Genomic DNA, 18,570 nt, shown 5'->3' on the forward strand with positions numbered 1-18,570 from the left:
GGTGTGTGTGAGGGTGTGTGTGTGATTGCACAGGTGTTAGTGTGTTTGTGAGTGCATGGGAGTGTGTATGAGAGTGGGTCTGCGTGTGTTATTGTGTGTGTGTGTTGGTATGTATAAGAGTATGTAGAGTTTGTTGGTGTGTGTGAGGGTGTGTGTGAGTGTGATTGTGTGTGTGTTAGTGTGTTGGTATGAGTGTGTGGAGAGTGTGTGTTGGAGTGTGTGTTGGTGTGTAAAAGAGAGTGTGTGAGTGTGTGTCATCACTCAAGTATAGAGTCTTCCAGACAGTCAAGTGGGCCTGTGGCCCTGCCCAAATGCCAGACACACCTAAACCACCCAAAACTCTCTGGTCCTCCAGCTGCAGGTGTGTGGGATCCAGCCTCTGAACCCACCATCTTCCTCTGGTTCTCTCTGCCAGCCAAACTGTCCCAGGACTCAGGGCCTTGCTGCATTGGTCTCATCCGAATATCACAGGAAGTCACATGTGAATGACAATCTGTCACCCTCCTGTGGCTGTTGAGTCACACCTGGTTTCACCGATTCCTCAGGACACTTTCTTCCACATAAAGAATACACAGATTGGTTTCTCTGCTTCTGGAAAGTGCCCCCCTCATTCTCCCAGGCGCTGAGCCATGAAAGCTTGGCAGTAGGTCCCCCAGCCTTGTCACCTTCTTCCTCCAGGCCCAGCCAGCCCCAGTGCCCATCCACGCTTTGTCCACATGTCTCCAGTCACCTCTTCCCCACTCCTGGCCCCCTCAGACCCCTACCCCAGCCTTCCCGCCCTGGGCTGCCTGGCAGGCAGCCACCAGCTCTGTCTCCCTCACACAGCACTTCACCGTGTGTGTCAGCCTTGCCAGGGCCAACCGTGAACTCATCACAGCCCGCCCCACCCTGCCCTGCGGCCTGGCAACCACAGGGCCTCACCGTCCACCTCCAGCCCTTCCCTCCCCAAACCCTGCGGTTCCACCTCCCTCCACCTCGACCCCATGGCCTCACTCCAGGTGGTCACCTCTCCTGGGTCTCTACCCAAGAGTCCTCAAGCTTCCTGATGGGAGGCTCCACCTCCCAAGCATCCTCCTTGGCTGCTTGACCAATGGTTCCAAAGCCCAGCTCTGACCAGAACACTCCTCTTGTCAACAGCTCACACTGGCTCCCTACTGCTCTGGTCACCATCTGGACCATCTGGAGCTCTTTGCCCAACACTGCTTTGGTTTTTGTGTTTCGGTTTTTGTTTTTCTTTTCAGAAGCTCCTCTCCCCAATCTGGTGGTGCTGTCAATCACAGAGAAGGGGCATGGCCCACGCCCACCAATCAGAACACTCCATCCCTCACCCCAGCGCAGGGGCTGGCTAGGTACTATGTAGAGCTGGGTAGTCATGCCCAAGACTTCACTGACATTACTGAGAAAGCAGCACTCTGGGGTCTCAAGCTGCCAGGAAAACAGAGTGTGGTACCATGGGCTGGGATACTTTATCTAGCAGGACTTTGCTGGCTGGAGGGATGATGTTGGCCTTTCATCACCAATACCATCTTTGCCACCACACAGTGAGAGCCCGTGTGAGACAAGGCCAAGACAGAGGGGCGAGTCCTGGGACACTGTGAACCTGTTTCCTGCCAGGCCTAAGGGCTGGTTCACCTCTTGGGTTCTTCCCAACTCTGTGAGCCCACAAACCCTTTTTCCCCTTGGCCCCTTTGGGTGGAGCTCTGGCTGATGGAAACAGAACCTGATTGCACAGCGTGTCTTACTGGTCTTCTCAGACCTGGCTCTGACTCTGAGGCCTGCCAAGGTCTTTACACCCCACCCCTCAGCTGGAGCCATAGGACCATCACCAGCCCCTGCCCAGTGCCCAGGCCAGGCCCTTTCTGACTCAAAGCAGAGGGGCTGCAGAACACCAGCCCCACCCCAGGAGGCTCCCCTACTGTGGCTGCTCTTACCTGGGCAGCAGTTCCATCCTATCCTCCCCTGCCCTGGCTGGAGGACCAGTCCACAGCCCAGAGAGCCCAGAGCTCCGCCACCTCCCTCAGTCTCCACTTGACCTGGCTGAGGGACAAGGGAGGGGCTTTTTCCAAAGTCTGTGGCAGGCTCCTCTGATGTCCTCAGGTCCCCCAGAGAGCTTCCTCTCCTATACTGCCAGTGCTGGGCCTTGCCCACCATTGAGGCCTGAGACTGACAGAACCTCCCCACCCCCGCCCATTCACTCTCAAGGCCACTGCTGGCTTCTCATCCTTCCCGGTGCCCAGCCCAGCAGATCCTGGGCCTCCCTGCAGCACTCCCCCAGCTATCAAAGCCGGGTTGTCCTACAGATAGATGACCCCAACCACACACACACAGCTGGCTTCACATGGACACCCTCACATCCCATGGGACCCACTCCCTAGGGCCCCAGCTCAAACACCCAGGGAGATGCCAGTCCTGGCTGGATTTCAGAGGGGACGGCTCCTCAGAGCAGCAGAGCAGGGACAGGCTATGCGCCAGTACCAAGTGTTCGCTCAGACTGTCCCAGAGGCACCTGCTCCTCTCTTTTGAGGAGCCCGTCACCCAGGCCCTGGAGAACCTTGAGCCTACCCCAGTTCCAATGACTACAGAGAGTGCATCCTGGGGCAGGAAAACCATCCTGGGGCTCAGCTTCTAAGGCACACCTCTCCCCCAAAATTGCTGGGGATGCCCATGAGATGGTCTCTGCCTCGGGACGAGACACGTGCAACCAAGGACACTCTGGGGCCTCAAGACCTCTCTCACTCCTCCCGTGCCCATCTTCATGCCAGCCAGCCAGGCACAGGTCAGCCGGATGGCCAAGGCCATCTCCCCCTCTGCTTTCATCTTGAGTACTCAAAGTAGTAGCAGCAGGTGTTCCAGCGCCAAGGAAAGAGCTTTTTTATTTTAGGACACCTAGACTGGGGCCACCTTCCCCACACGCCACCCCACAGGTACTGAAGCCAGGATGACCAGCCAGTGATCCATCCAAACGTCCTAACCTGGGGTCCCTGCACCTCTTCCACATCAGCCTGAACAGCCCTGGAAAACCAAGACGCACCCCACCCGACCCAGGACAAGCGCAGCCCCACATACCAGGGCCCCCTCAAGGGCAAACACAGCTGCAGGCCCCGTCTTCTCCAGTGGCTCCATGCGACGGCGCCAGCGGCGGCGGCGGAAGGCATCCGTCTTGCGGTACTCGAGGTGGAACTTCCAGCCAAAAAGAGAGGCATACTCCCAGCCCTCACCCTCCGCCTCCGCCTGCCTGTGCTGCACAAGAGAAGGGGCAGACTCAGAGGCTGGTGGGAAGCCTGGGGGAGTCCTCAGCTTAGCTCCACCTTTGCCTTCCTGTCCTCCATGAGAGCTCCCCACCAGCTCCCATACCAGCACCCACCAGGTGGGAAAACCTGGAAGGGCCACCTGGAGGTGAGGGGCTTTCTGCAGTCACAGGAACCCCAGGTCAGAAAATCAGGAGGGGAGGCCAGGCATGGTGGCTTATGCCTGTAATTCCAGCTACGGGGGAGGCTGAGGCAGGAGAATTGCTTGAACCCAAGAGGCAGAGGTTGCAGTGAGCAGAGATCGCACCACTGCACTGAAGCCCAAGCAACAGAACGAGACTCTGTCTAAAAACAAACAAAAATCAGGAAGGGAGAGGAGGCTCTGTGGGCTGCAGGGAGAAGAAAAGAGCCAGAAAGGGAAGGTAGGCTAATGAAGTGACGGAAACACTGGGCTTTTGACTTGTTTGTTTGAATTCTGGGTGGATTTCATGAATCCAAAGTTTTCTTGTCATTTCCTTTTTCTTTTTCACATCCTGTAGTGGGTCTGCAGTTCAGAGGTAAAGGGAAGATCCTACTCCCCAACCACAGCCAATTTCTTCCCAGGAGGCTAGACTCAGCTCAGCTGTGGAGGGACCCCCTGTACCTCATCCATGGGGCCCCTTTCCTGGACCTGGAGGGAGGCCCCTTGCCATTCAGCTACTGAGAGAGAGTGACCTGGCACTGTCGTGAGACACCACCTCAGGCCAGGGCCAGGAGCACAGTGACAAGGGCCCGTCCTGGAAGCCAGCTGTGCCCCTCTCCAGGAAGGATGCTGGCTTGGGGGTGGCAGGCAAGGCACATAAGCCTGGGCAGGCTTTGTGGGCAGGCTTTGCCTCTGTCTGCTGGGTGATCCTTCAGGGAGAAAGTTGAATCTGTCTGGTTTACAGCACCAGGAACAGCTAGTCATCCAAAAGCCTTGCTCCTCCCCGCACCCAGCAACAGCCCTCTCTAGTTTCTCTGCCCCCAAGGAGAAAGGAAAGAACCTGGATCATGCCACATGCTACTCCTGGACTAAGGGAGGTCTGGTTCTTGAGCCAAAATTCAAATGTGTGTTTAGGAAAGAAGATCATAGACCAAGAAGGTCCAGGGAGGCAGGCACTGAGACTGTGCCGTGTGCTGGCCCTTGTGCAACGCTGCAGCAAGTGCATGTGCTTGCATGGGCCCACCCACGTGCACAATGGGCCTGACGGTGTCCCGTGGCATCTGTGCTCAACTGTGGCCATGTGTGCTCACACTGCATGAATGCCAGTGGGGCCCACCCCAGCCCCTTCACCAGCCAGTGCACTCGCACGGTGCACCCACCCCCATCTGCCATCAGCATCAACAGCTCCCAGCTCCCAGTGGCTACCTGCTCCAGGGAACTCCCATGACTGAAGAGATAGGTATGTGCCCCAGCTCACCCCGGGAAACCCCAAGCCTGGACAGACAGCTGAGAGGATACAAAGCCCAGTCCCACCTCCAGGTGAGGATTCTGTGGTGTTCTGAGGTGGGTGCCTCCCCAGGCCACAGCTCAGGCCACAGCTGACCTGCCTGAAGTTATATCCTTGCTCCTCACAGCCCCGAGGGCACTGCCATAATAATGTGCAGCCAAATCCACATCTGAGCCTCTGCCTCCAGGAAACCCAGCCTAAGACACAGGCTGTGGGTGACTTTCCATCTTCCAGGTCAGTGTGTGAACTCTGCATGTGACCCCCTCACATAATCATGGGCATCTGAGTATGTCTATGAGCATCTGCAGGTGTGCTGGGTGTGATCCGGGTGTGCTGGGTGTGATCTGTGTGTGTGCTGGATGTGATCTGTGTGTGTGCTGGGTGTGATCTGGGTGTGCTGGGTGTGATCTGTGGGTGTGCTAGATGTGATTTGTGTGTGTACTGGGTGTGATCTGTACATGTACTGGGTGTGATCTGTGGGTGTTGGATGTGATCTGTGGTTGTGCTGGGCGTGATCCGCGGGTATGTTGGATGTGATCTGTGTGCACTGGGTGTGATCTGTGTGCACTGTGATCTGTGTGTGTGCTGGGTGTGATCTGTGGGTGTGCTGGGTGTGATCTGTGGGTGTGCTGGGTGTGATCTGTGTGTGCTAGATGTGATCTGTGTGCATGCTGGGTATGACCTGTGTGTGTGCTGGGTGTGGTCTGTGAGCACCTCCAGTGAGTCCCGGGCATCTGTACATGCCGTGTGCACACATGCATGTGTCTGTGTGCATGCAGGTCTGCACCTGTGCCTGCTGGCCACCTGTAACCAGGGGCCTCACTCCCACCCACCACCTGCTGGCTCACCCTCTTCAGTGCTTCCATCTGGCTGAGATCCCTCCTGCGAAGGCGCACCCAGCGCCGCCTTCGGTGTGTGTAGTACATCTTCTCAGCGGGGACCCAGTGCTTCGGCTTCCGGTCTGGGGGGATGGTGATGCTATACTCCCAGCCTAGGGAAGAGGGAATCCGTCACTCTTTGCTTAGCAATTCCCCATCTCTTCTGGGACCATCTCTGAATTTGGGGCATGGTCACAGACACTTGAGTAGCCACTGACTCTTGGTCCTAATTGGCCTAATTTGTAGCTTGGGGGTGCCTTCAGGGAGTGTCCCTGGATGAAAGGATGAAGTAGCCCAGTGAAGGGCCCTGGCATTCAGCTGTCCCCACCAGCATGGCTTGAGAGCTCGCCAGGGATGGGGCTCGCCCGGCTCCATATGCTGCCCACCTTGCTCATCGACAGCCCGGTTGAGGTCTGTGGACCATTCCTCATCTTCCCACTTCCAGCCCAGTGGGCATTCAATGTCATCCTTGGGAAGCACTTTCTCCCCATTCTAAGGACAAAACCAGACAGGCAGGCAGAGAGGAGACAGGCAGATGTGAGCAGGCAGGCAGAAAAGATGCAACTTGATGACATACACTCCTCAAAGTCCCGGATAGAAGGGCAGAGCCCAGAGTCAGTGTCCTGTCCCCACAGCACCCCACACTCCCTCTGGAAACCAAAGCATGAAGGCTCTGGAGGTAGGAGGTAGCAAGGAGGAACATGTCCCAGCCCTCCCTGAGCCGCAGGTACCTCTGGAGACCAAACGTCTAGACCCCACCTGGCCCTGCCCCTGAGCGCCCGCTTTACCACGTCGGTGTAGTTGTCACTCATGTAGATCCACTGGCCTCCAGGAAGCCGGGTCTGGTTCTCAAACACCTCCTCCACGAAGCTCAGGTGACCGGCATCCGTGTCATGGAGCAGTCTGCAGGAGAGGGCCGGTCAGAGTCTCTGCTGGAGAGGCCCCCTCCATCCACCACCTCCAGGAGAGCACCCCTGCCTGTGTCAGCCTCACCCCAACCAACAGTGAGAGACTTCGGGGTGGGTGGGGAGGGGAGGGTGCCAGAGACCAGGGCAGAGAGTGAAGAGGAGACCTAGGGACACTCCGAGATCATCAAGGACAAAAGAGCACATCACCCAAGGTAAACAGAAAAGGAGGCCAACTGAAGATACCAAAAGGCAGATGGGCAGTCAAGGCTCAATAGGCAGTTGTAAAAATAGAAAGTGTTGGCCGGGTGCGGTGGCTCACGCCTGTAATCCCAGCACTTTGGGAGACCAAGGCAGGCAGATCAAGAGGTCAGGAGTTCAACACCAGCCTGGCCAACATGGTGAAACCCCATCTCTACTAAAAATACAAAACCTCGCTGGTCATGGTGGTGCTAGACTAGAATTCTAGCTACTCAGGAGGCCAAGGCAGAAGACTCGCTTGAACCAGGAGGCAGAGGTTGAGGTGAGCCAAGATCGCGCCACTGCACTCCAGCCTGGGCAACAGAGTAAGACTCCGCACCCTCAAAAATATATACATATAAAGTGTTTTCAAGCTGTACTGCTAAGATCTGAGTGCCTGCCTGCACAACGAGTTATACTTAAACACCACAGCGCTAAATGCCAAACAGGAAGAGGAGAGGGGAGAGAGGCGAAGACATCAATACACATGGAGAAGGACCACGTGGATCTGAGAGGGAAAGGACCACTCAGGGGAATGTGTGAGCAGCCCAGACACGAGCAGGGTTCACGTGCAGAGGAGGTGATGGGCTTGTTCTGGGTGTCTTGGAGGATGGGGCCACACCCAGCAGACGACACACAGAATGGAGGTTTAGGAATAAAGGCCTGGGTAGGCATGGTAACTCAAGCCTGTAATCCCAACACTTTGAGAGGTTTAGGAGAGAGGATCACTTGAGCCCAGGAGTTCAAGACCAGCCTGGGCAACATAGTGAGACCCTGTCTCTACAAAAAATTTAAAAATGAGCCAGGCATGATGGCGTGCACCTGTGGTCCCAGCTACTCAGAAGGCAGGAGCAGGAGGATCACCTGAGACCAGGAGGTTGAGGCTGCAATAAGCTGTGATCGTGCCACTGCACTCCAGCCTGGGTGACAGAGTCAGACTCTGTCTCAAAAAAAATTTTTTTAGTGAAAAGAATAAAGGACTGCCTGACTGTCCAAGCCCTCCAGAAAGGACGGCAGCCTGGTGAGCCTCAGTCCTGGGAGAGCTCAGTGGCAGTTCCTATGACCCGTGCAGCAGCAAGCAGAGGGATCAGCAGAGCCACAGCCTGCCTCCGAAAGGCGGGTGCAGTCCCTGGTGGGCAGCCTGGCCTGCCCCTCCCCAACCCTCCCTGCCCACGACTCACGTCTTCTCCGGACACACGAACCAATCTCCAGCCCAGGTCCAGCCAGCCGAGGGGCGGAAGCTGTCCTTGGGTAGCTTGATCTTGCCCGTGACGTCAGAAAACTTGGGGTAGGTGAGGCCCGTTGTGCCCCAGTTGCCGACCAGGGCCAACTTGGTCTGGTTCTCATACTGGAGGGCCAGGAAGAATGAGACATGAGCAGGGGGCCAAGGCAGCTCCAGGGAGTAGGAGGCAGAGGTGGGGGCTGGCAGGCACTCACGGTTTCAGCAAAGACAGACAGCTTCCCCTCAGCAAACTGGTTGAACTCCTTCTCATCCACAGAGAGCCCAAACCACAGCTTGACCCGTATCTGCACTGGCATCCGGGCCCCAGGCACCTTCTCCATCGGATACTGGGTACCAGAAAAAGACAGAAACCCACAGTCCCCTTCAGGATCCGGATGTCACCAAGAGAGGCTGGGGAGGAGACCAGGCTGACACCCCCATTGGGAGTGTCCCCTGTGGGAGCCTTACCAGAATTGCATGGAAGGGGAGTGTACCATTAAGATACGCTCACCCCGCCACCCACTCCACGCCAAGTTTCCATCCCATCAAAGGCAAAGGCTACGTCATTCCCTCCTAGGAGCACTCTGCTCTGCAGAGAGGGGCCATATGTAGCCGAGGACCTCTCCTCTCTCCTCCCACCACATCCTCACTTCCATTTTCTTCTGGAACAGCGCTTGCCAATGGAACTTTCTGCTATGATGAAAATGATTTATATCTTTGCCATTCAATATGGTAGCCACTACCCCCATGCAGCTACTGAGTACTTGAAATGTGGCCAGTTTGACTGGGGAGATAAATTTTTCATTTCATTAACTTTTAATTAATGTAAATTTAAATAGCCGGCTCTGGCTCCCATATTGGACAGCACAGTTCTAAAACTTGTCTCTAAAGGAGGTACGATGATGCAGATCTGGAAGAAGAAGAAATTAAAGCCTCCCCCTTCATGTGTAGTACTTTGTTTTTTTTGGTTGGTGTAACATCTAATATCCCTACCCTTTCAAGTGATTATCAGCATGTCAACCACTATTCACTGGTCTTCAACTGCTTTTTATCCTGAAACTTTCAGAAGCTCTGCCAAATGGAATAACCACAGCGACCCAACATGGGGCAAAGACTATTCTCCACAATTACTTCACCATTTGATTGAAACCAAAGGTCAGACACGGCCTGAGAAGCAGAAGCTCCTGCTCTTCAAATTCACATTGTCCCCTAGAGGAGGCAACACATTCAGCACCCAGGCCCGGCATCAGCTCAGAGCAGCATGTCCCTCGGGGCGGGAGCCGAGTGAGAAAAGTTTGGATGGGTTCAGAAGAGGAAAGGGAGGCTGAGGTAAGGGATCCCGAGCTGGTCAGGGAGGCCAGGATCCCTGGAAGGAGAGCCCACAGCAGGTAGGAGGCTCAGGAAGGGGCAGAGGACATGCCAAGGCAGAGGCCACCTCATCCTTCCCTCCCACAGACGCAGCCCCCCTTCTTTTGGTTCATCTTCAGCGAAGCCTGTAGGAGCCCCTGAGTCCACGTGTCCGGCCCCGGGAAACCTCTCCGCGGCTGTTCGCTCCGGCGTCCTCTCCCCCGGGTGGTTAACTGCCTTTCTCCTCCAAACCACTAGCCCCAGGGAGATGGGAGGAATGCCTGACCCCCACTTCCCCCATCCACCCCCGGCTCTCTCCCCTGTCCTCCCCCAGACAGGGCCAGCCTGCCGGACCCAAAATAGCAACAGCAAATAAAGAAATGTCTAGTTTGGGGCTCCTCTCTCTCTGCTGGTGCTCATTTTTTCCAACTTTGGTTTAAGTTAAGAAACACCAATGTTTTCTTGGTCTCTGCTCACTGCCAACATTTTTGCAGAGCTTGCTCAGGAGCTACTGGCGGGGCTCATAAACTCAGTGGGGAAGACTTCGAGAAACAATTCTATATCTTTTTTTTTTTTTTTTTTTTTTTTTTGCTTGAAATCAGGGAAAATTTTTCAGTTTGCATTTCCCTGAAGCTACATGGCCAAGAGGTCAGAACCTGGAGCTCATCCCCTCCCAGCGAATCCACCAAGCACAGCTCGGCAGAACCCCCACCTCATCCCCGCCCCCACCCCTCTCACAGACAGCCTTCCCCAGTCAGCCTCACTCAGATGGGGCCACTCCTTGACTTCCTTTCCTTTCTGCCCTACCAGGCGAAGAACTGGCTTAGGAGGTAGATTCTCAAAGGTTAGGCTCTGATAAGCACAGGAGGTTAGGATCTAATGGGGAACGTGCCCCGGGTGGCACATGAGCAGGTGGTGCCCAACACACATACACACACACACACACACACACACACACACGCGCGCGTGCACCCTGTGTGCAGACATCTACCATCCCTGGCCATGAGTTGGCCTCCAGCCATGACATGCATGGAGCAGGGGAGCTCCCCAAAAGGAAAAGGGGAGAGGTCGGGAGAGAAACTGACATCCATTGATCACTTAGCTCCAGCAAGACCCATCGCCTGTGCTACCTAACTCAACCCTCAAAACCTGTAAAGTGGGCAGCCCCACCCACCCTCATTTTACAGCTGAGAAGACAGCAGGCAATTCAGAGGGATAAAGCAACCTGCCTGAGGCCACACTGAGCTCCAACGAGCCCTGGCATCCTCTGTGCTACTGAAACCAGTCCTCTCCACACCTCCCAGGGGACGACCGGCCAATATATGAATGGGTCGGCATCACTCAGAGGGCTCTGCTCCAGGGTTCGAGACTCAAATAAGTCAACGACAGCTCCCTGGGAGGGGGAAGAGGGAGGAGAGATGTGGGGAAGGGGAAGGTTGAGCGCAGAGGGGCTTTGGGGAGGTGGACTAGGCTGGATGAAGGCCAGGTGGCTTAGGCCACGGGGCCCTGAATGCTAGCAGAGCTATCTGGGGCAAATGAAAAGAGGTAAGGAGGGTCCAGCACCTTGGGAGGGCAAAGCAGGTGGATCACCTGAGGTCAGGAGTTCAAGACTAGCCTGGCCAACATGGTGAAACCCCCGTCTCTACTAAAAATACAAAAAAAAAAAAAATTTAGCTGGGCAGGGTGGCAAATGCCTGTAATCCCAGCTACTCAGGAGGCTGAGGCAGAAGAGTCACTTGAACCAGGTAGCCAGAGGTTGCGGTGAGCCAAGATCACGCCACTACATTCCAGCCTGGGCGACAGAGCAAGACTCCATCTCAAAAAATAAGAAGAAGAGGTAAGGAGCAGTCCTGCTTCTCAGGGCCACTCCTCCCCAAGCAGGGGCAGCCTTGCTGACAGCCCTTCACGGAGGACCCTCCCTTGGGCCGGGGCGGCCATCGTGCAGGGAGGGATCTCCCACACTGTGTCCTGCACACCAGGCCACTCCATGGCCAGAGCAGCCTTGGCTCTATGTCTGCACATGAGTCTGGAGAGGCGCACAGACGGGCTCTCCCCAAGCGCTTGCTCACCTCTCTGTCGCCCACCTCCAATGCTGGTGACCTCCCTGGAAAGGAGGAAGAGGGAGCAGGGATGGGTGTTGGAAGACGAGAAAGGGCAGGAGAGGTGGGGGCTGGTGAGACTAGGGGACAGAATTACATGCTCCCAGCTCCCCAGTGGGTCCAGGTTATGGTGCGCCTGTCCCAAGCCCCAGATACCAGCCTTCCCAGCAGGGAGGACCTGAGCCTCAGGCTCCAGCTCCAGTCCAGGGCACTGGTATGAAAGCCAGGTCTTGCAAGGCCTGTAGTGTCTGGGAGCTGGGGACTGGGGCCTTCCTATAACGGACCTGCCTGGAAGGACAAACACAGCCCCGGGGATCAGCCCTCCCAGATGGCCTGGGCCACAGGCTCCACCTCATTCACTCCCAGCGCCATTGATTCCAGCTCCAACCTACTCACTTTCTAGACTAGGCGCAGGAGCCTGGGCACTTTGCGAGGGACCAAGGAAGAGAAAAGTTGTTTGACCGAGAGACCTCCTCTGCTTCCCAGACCATACCCTGAGAACTGAGACAGGCAGAGAACAGGAGGGAAACACAAGAGGTGGGAGAAAGGCCTGGTATTGGGAAGAAGATGATCATGACTTGGGAAGAATGAAAACTCACTTTCAGAAAGATGGTTTGCAGCTTCCCACAATTCTTGCCACAGTAGCTGGCACCCCGCCGGGAGAAGAGGACTTGGTGGGCAGGAACCCGCTGGTACGCCACACGCTTGTCTCCCTGTAGCATCCAGATGACGATGTCCGGCAGGCTGTTCTGGGGCTGAAGAGAGGGCGGAGGTCAGGGTGGGGAGGGTGACGCCCCAGGCCCATGCCCCAGAGCCACACTGAGAGCTGACCTCTGACTCAGAGGCCGCAGAGGCCTCTCCTCCCCAGCTTCCATCCCACATGCTGCCCACCCTGGCCTTCCCCCAGACCTCCCAGGGCTGGCTGGTGTCTGGCTTGAGTAGCCGTGAGCCCTCAGAGGACAGAGCTGCCCCCAGCTCCCATGAGAAGCCTGCCAAGATTACTGAGCTGAGTACATCCTTCTGTGAAGAAATGTTCCTGCCAGGACCTCAGAGCTCACCTTCTTAGGTCCTCGCTACCAGGTAGACATTCCCAGGGGTCAAATATCAGAGAACTAGATTTGACCTGGGAGAGAACGTCACACCTGGGATGCCACCATCTTCCTCAGCCCCGAGAGCAGGAGCAGATCCACAGAAGGTATGTCCTTCCCAGATGACACACCCTCCACCCCTAACAGCTGGGACTCCCATGGCCTGAAGACACTGGACTCAGAAAATGGTGACTAGTCCAGAACCAAACCACGAGGCCCCTAAGCCCCTTGGGGCCTCCAGCATGATTGACAACTGCCCCCAGCTGCACACTCTGGAGAGCAGGCTGACCGGGTAAGGTATTGGCTCCCAAGGATGGGGAGCAAAGTGTGCCACCCAGGGCTTCTGCTGAGACAATGCTCCTGCAGTGCCGGTGAAGCGTGCCCATGCATCACTTCATTGAGCCCCGACAGCGACCCCAGGAGGAGGACAGGCAGCCCCAGTGGACCAGTGAGGAAATTCCGGCTTCGAGAGCTTAGGAGCCAGCACAGGTTTTCTGCCTTCAAATATGTGTTCCTAACCACTACACCAGGGGTTCTCAAAGTGTGGCATGCATAGCAGCAGCAGCAGCTTCTGGAAACTTGTTAGAAATGCATATTTTCAGGCTCCTCCCCACTTCCGGGGGTGGGCAGAAACTCGAGGGGTGGGCCCTAATCTGTTTTTCACACGCCCCCCCAGGGGATTCTGAGGCACCTGCAAGTTTGAGAAGTGCTCCTCCACGGGCCCTCGCAGTGACAGGACTGTTCCACCTTGACCCCTTGACCCCGGCCATATCACAATTGGTGCTTAGCGTTCAGGGGTCAGTCTGGGCCAAGATTACAAAGGACAGCCTGTGACCACCCTGAATGGTTGGTCTGCTGCCACTGTGAGCGGTTGGTCCACCACTGAGTGACAGTGTCCACCAGGGAACTGGCCTGTGCCTATAGGCCCTGCTGACTCCAGGGACCCACATCCCTTCCTGAGCAGCCTCCCTCTCCCCTTCCACCACTTCCTCCAGTGGTCCCTCTCCAGGCCCTGCTTCTCACACTCCTGGGGAGGGTCCCTACCTCCTCCCTGAGAGTCCCACATGGCTCTGGTTAGAGCAGGCAGCAGCTGTATCTGCCCATTTGTGAGCAAACCCTCTCATTCCCAACAAATCCCTGACCTGCCTGTTTGCCAGGGAACAGAGTGGATGCATCTGGCCTCACAGACCTCAGGGGGAGGGTCTGCAGGTGGGGAAAGAGTTCCCCAAAGACAAAAGAGTCCCCCAAAGACAAACCGGAGCGGTTTCTCTCTGTATCTACAGCAAAGCTCAGAGTTACAGAAAATGTAGCCTCCTCGGGCCTGGAGCTCAGAGGCACCCAGGAGAACAGGGCCCAGACAGGGCAGGTTGTTGGCCAGATGCAGGCAGGCACTGGCTGGCAGGAGGGAGTTGGGAACCTGGGGAAGCAGGCCCTGGCACTGAACCTAGAACCTAGAACCAGGCACCTTGGATTCTGGTCCCAGCTCTCTCTGACATACTTTGGCAAGCAGAGGGCATTTAACTACCTACTGTGTGCCAGGCCCCATAACACCCAGTATCCCATTGCACCCTCTCTCTCTTCCTGCAAATTGGTACATTAAAGTTCAGAGAAGTTAAGTCACCTGCCCAAGGTCACCCAGCAACGGAACCAGGGTGGGTAATAATCCAGATATTCCCCTTGTCCTTGTCAGTTCTGAGGTTCCAGGCAGCAGGAGAACAGAGGAAGAAAGGCACTGGCAGACTTAATTACCTCCTCTGCGAGGGCACGGAGACGCAGGAGCCAGTCCTCCGCCTGCTCCAGAGCCCCAGGGAGCTCATTGTGGCCGAGCTTCAGGGCCAGGGCAGCCTCAGCGATTTGGCTCAGGTGACGGGTGCGCAGCCGATACAGGTACTGGTCCAGGTGGGTGGCAGAGGGTGTCTCATGGACATCACCCAGAGGCTGGCTGTGAGGGGCAGACAAATGGAATGTGCCTAATGAGCCCAGGACTCCCCCAGGTCCAGCCCTGGGTTCTCACAGCAGGGCCCCCCGCCCCGCCCTGCCTCCTTCCTGCTGGGTACCTTCTCTAGCCGGATCCACACGCACAGCCATCTATCTCCGTGTGACGTGCTCCATCCTCACCTCCTCCAGGAAGCCTTCCCCACCCACGTCAGCCTATGTGCTTCCTGATCTGCAGCCCCCAGCCCTTGATTCCAGGGCTGCCAGTCTGGCATCTGTCTTCAACTCTAGTCCAGTGAGTTCTTTTGCATGTGTGTTCCCCTCTGCCCTACTGACTACAAGCTCTCGGAGGACCCAGAGGGTCCCTCTCCTGCCTGCTGGATCCTCCTAGAGTAGGGGTTGGAGCGCTGAGTGCCCTGCACTGAAACAAGCCCATCCTATGCTGTGAAGAATGTGTCCTCATCCGTCAAGGAGGAAATTTATGAACCCCTGAAGAGTCACTGCAGGCACGGCGGGGAGGCCAGCAGCTCAGATGTGTCCACCTGAGGTGGGGGGGGGGGTCAGGTCACAACACCCTTCCCAGAACCCTCTGCTTTGGGAAGCCTTTGGAGAGGAGGTGGGGGGGTACATGCAATGCCAGAAACACAGCCCTGAGCCCTGAAAGGTAGGAGGTCAGGCTTAAGCTCAATGTTGTTTAGAGGCAAAGAACTCTGACCTCCCCCGACCCACGGAGGCTCCCTACAAGTCCTTCATATGGCTCCTCCTCGCTGTTCCAAGCCTGGGGGTTGGTACCCACACAAGGGCCAGGCAGAAATGGAGCGGGGGGGGGGGGGTCTGTGCGCTCCCTGACCAAGCAGGACCTCTCTCAAATTTTCCCCAATTGAGGGTATGGGGGGCTGCTCTGCCCCCACCCTGTTTGATCCCAAACAGGACATTAGTCAAGCCCGCTCCACCAGGTCTGCTCCCACCACTTGCAGCCCCCCCACCTCCCCTCCCCGCAGCGTCTGACTCCCGGCTCCCGGCTGATTTATTTTTCTGCCAATTTCCCCGAGCTATGCAGAACCAATTACCGCCGGAGCGCAGCGGCACTGCCGCCGCCAGATACACCACTCTGGCAGGCCCTCGGCGCACTACATTTTTCCTGTTATTTTTTTTAATTGAATTTTTAGGGTGGGGGGAGCAGTACGCAACTCCATCTCGGGAAACTTAAGCCCCGGGGCTTGTCTCAGGTCACGTACTGCACACCCCGTAGTAATATAATATTTACTGCCCCGAGGGTGCCGCGGATGGGCTGCCCCAGGCCGGGAGCCCGGCAGCCGCTCCTCGGTGGTGGAGGGGCATGCTCCTTGGGTAGAGGGGGGAGGTGGGGGCCTGGGCCGGAGCCTTGGGCTGGGGCCTGCCTGGGAACCAGGCTTGAGTGGGCCTGAGGGCGGGGGCAGGCGGGTCTGGAGAGGGATAGGGAGAGCCAAGCCAACCAGGGTGATTTATGCGCCCAGCCTGGGTCGGGAGCTGGGAGGGGCTGCAGTACAGACCACCAAAGGGAGATTTTCATGGAGGCCACAGCCCAGCCAAGACTCCCCAAGAAACATTTAGGACCTGTGAGTGCCACTAACAAGCTGTCTCCGTGCTGTCTCGGCTCTTTCCCCCCTCAGGAAAGCCCAAGGCAGGGGGTACGGAAAGAAGGGGAGACAGGGAAGAGGAGGCTGACGGCGCTCCACCCAGCCTAAGCAAGGCCAGGGGCCCCGCCAACGCCGGCTAACTTGGAAATTGCAGGTAGGCCCAGCGCAGGGCTCAGCAGGCTGAGAGCAGAGTGGGCTGCGCTGCTCCCACGGTCCCTGCCTGCCTCTGCGGGACCGAGTGGGTACTGTACCCGGGGCAGTGTCCACACTGAAAGATGAACTGGCCTTGGGAAATTCAACTCACAACAGCTCTCCCCTGGGCCTGTGCTGGATGCTGCGTCCGGAGATGAGACCTGGCCCTGCTCTCAGTGAGTCCCCAGAACACAGAGGCGAACAGATCCCCGCCAGAGCAGCCTCAGAGTCAGGAGTCCTTCCTGGAGGAAGTGGCCTTGAGATGCACCTGGCAGGGCCAGCAGGAGTTAGTAAAGCCCAAAAGCGCGGGAAGGGTGTCCTGGCTGATGGAGCAGCATGTGCACAAGTCCAAAGACACAGAGGCAAGAGGGGTGGGGGTGCTGAGGGTGGAACAAACTAGCACAGAGCTCCAGAAGTGCTGGGGCTCGGTGAGCCAGGTGGTGGGGACAGAAAGGCCTGTCCACCAGGATGAGAGCAGGGGCTTTTCCTGAATGCAGCCGCAGCCACTGCAGGACTGACATGGAGGCCATGACACAGCTTGAAGATGATGGGGATACTAAAGGAGGGGCGGGAGAGGAAGGACATGGGTGAGGAAGGGCCACCAGGGCTGGGGCAGAGAAAAGAGGGGGAGGAGCAGTCAGAGCCGGCTCAGGTTTCCAGCATGGGTTCTGGGGACCCAGGAAAAACACAGTTTGGGGAGGCGATGAAACCTGTCTGCAGCATGTGCAGCCCTACACGCAGCACGGATGTGCTGGCAGGACATCCACATGGACATGTCCAGCAAGTTGGGTCCCTGGGTCTAGAAATCAGAGGAGAGGGCCAGGCTAGGGGAGCGGTGTGGACACCCCCGGCCCTGGGGATGGGGGAGGATCCCAGGAGATGAGCCAGGAAAAGTGCCGAAATGAGATGAGGAGCACCAATGCTAGAGAAGTGGGCCAGGCTGGCGGAGAAGAGGTGGGCTGCTGGGGTCAGCTGTGGAGTTTTCTCAGGGTCCCTGTGCCTGGCTACTCTGCATGTGGGCTGTGATGGTGGTCAGCATTGGAGTTGGAGGTGGAAGGAGCCCTTTTGCTGAGGCGCTGGGTCACTCAGTGGCCTCAGGTGGAGCTGAGCGAATTGCTCCTGCTGCCTGGAATCCCTCCCCTAGAGAGCCACTATGCATTCCCACAAGGACGGGAACCCAGCTCCCCTCCCAAGCTCCTGAGCTGGAACCAGCATCCCTGCTGGGAGGCCCAGCCGCTCTTCCAACCCCAGGAGAGTGACTCAAGGGGGCCAGAAGTGTTTTTAGGCAGATCCTCCAAGAGCAGAACCCTGCAGAGGTCACTGAGGGCAGCCAAGGACTCAGGGCCCACAGGTCTCAGATGTCCCAGGCCCCTCAGACCTGCCAAGTTCCACACAACACGGGGGTCATGCACAGGGCCACAGGTAGAACTCAGAGTCCTGGCCCCCTCACCCAAGATGATGTCAACTGGCACCATGAGTCACCCAGCAGGTGGGGCCTGGGGGCCCGAGGATGCCCTGGAGAGCTTAGTTGCACCTGGCTGCAGCTGCCCCAGGCTGACCATACCCATGTGCCCCTCCAGCCCCACTCTGTCCTCCCACCTCCAGACCACAGGCCAGCTTCCTCATAGATGCCTAAACATGGCCTGTCCTGAATGCCTCACCTCCCCCTCAGCCTGCTTCTCCTCCTACTGACTCCCTCAGAGCACGGTCCCCATGCCCACCCAGCCACCCTGGCCAGGACCAGGGGATCATTCTGAACCTTCCTGTGGCCCCACATCTACCCCATCATCAAGTTCTCTCCATTACAGAGCAGCACAGCAAGGGGGCTCTGCCACTCACTAAGTGTGTGAATCTGGGCAAGTTAATCAACCTCTCTGTGCCTCAGTTTCTCAACTGTAAAACAAGGGTCATTTTTTTTTGTTGTTGAGACGGTGTCTTGCTCTATCACCCAGGCTGGAGTGTAGGGGTGCAATCTCAGATCACTGCAAACTCCACCTCCCAGGTTCAAGCTGTTCTCTTGCCTCAGTCTCCCAAGTAGCTGGGATTACAGGCACCCACCACCACGCATGGATAATTTTTGTGTTTTTAGTAGAGACGGGGCCAGGCTGGTCTTGAACTCCTGACCCCAAGTGATCTGCCCACCTCAGTCTCCCAAAGTGCTGGGATTTTAGTACATGAGCCTCCATACCCAGCCTACTTTCTACCTCATAAGATTTCATGGTTGGTTAATACATGTAAAATTCTTAGGACAGTGCCTGGCACAGAAGGCTGCTGTCATCATAATCCCTCCTAAATAGTCCATGCTGACTGCTGCTTCCCTCACAGCCT

The 18,570-nt window shown here is 56.8% G+C and overlaps 1 protein-coding gene across 28 annotated transcripts in view; it reads right to left on the minus strand.

The window, feature by feature from the left end:
- DYSF (dysferlin) overlaps positions 1–18,570 on the minus strand; it is a 232,015-nt gene that overhangs the window by 109,889 nt on the left and 103,556 nt on the right. For all 28 annotated transcript variants that reach the window (XR_004272972.1, XM_032291772.1, XM_032291768.1 and 25 more), the window contains 8 exons: positions 14,246–14,438; positions 12,008–12,163; positions 8,178–8,309; positions 7,922–8,088; positions 6,384–6,498; positions 5,982–6,087; positions 5,566–5,708; positions 3,067–3,240 (listed from right to left, as the gene is read on the minus strand). Coding sequence is in view for 27 of the 28 variants with exons in the window: in XM_032291772.1 (XP_032147663.1) it covers positions 3,067–3,240; positions 5,566–5,708; positions 5,982–6,087; positions 6,384–6,498; positions 7,922–8,088; positions 8,178–8,309; positions 12,008–12,163; positions 14,246–14,438 (1,186 nt within the window). In the remaining variant the exon portion in view is untranslated. The remainder of the gene's footprint in view (positions 1–3,066; positions 3,241–5,565; positions 5,709–5,981; positions 6,088–6,383; positions 6,499–7,921; positions 8,089–8,177; positions 8,310–12,007; positions 12,164–14,245; positions 14,439–18,570) is intronic.

Source organism: Sapajus apella, unplaced genomic scaffold (genome assembly GCF_009761245.1).
Source record: "Sapajus apella isolate SASKATOON/1434 unplaced genomic scaffold, GSC_monkey_1.0 scaffold26, whole genome shotgun sequence".
Classification (NCBI taxonomy): domain Eukaryota; kingdom Metazoa; phylum Chordata; class Mammalia; order Primates; family Cebidae; genus Sapajus; species Sapajus apella.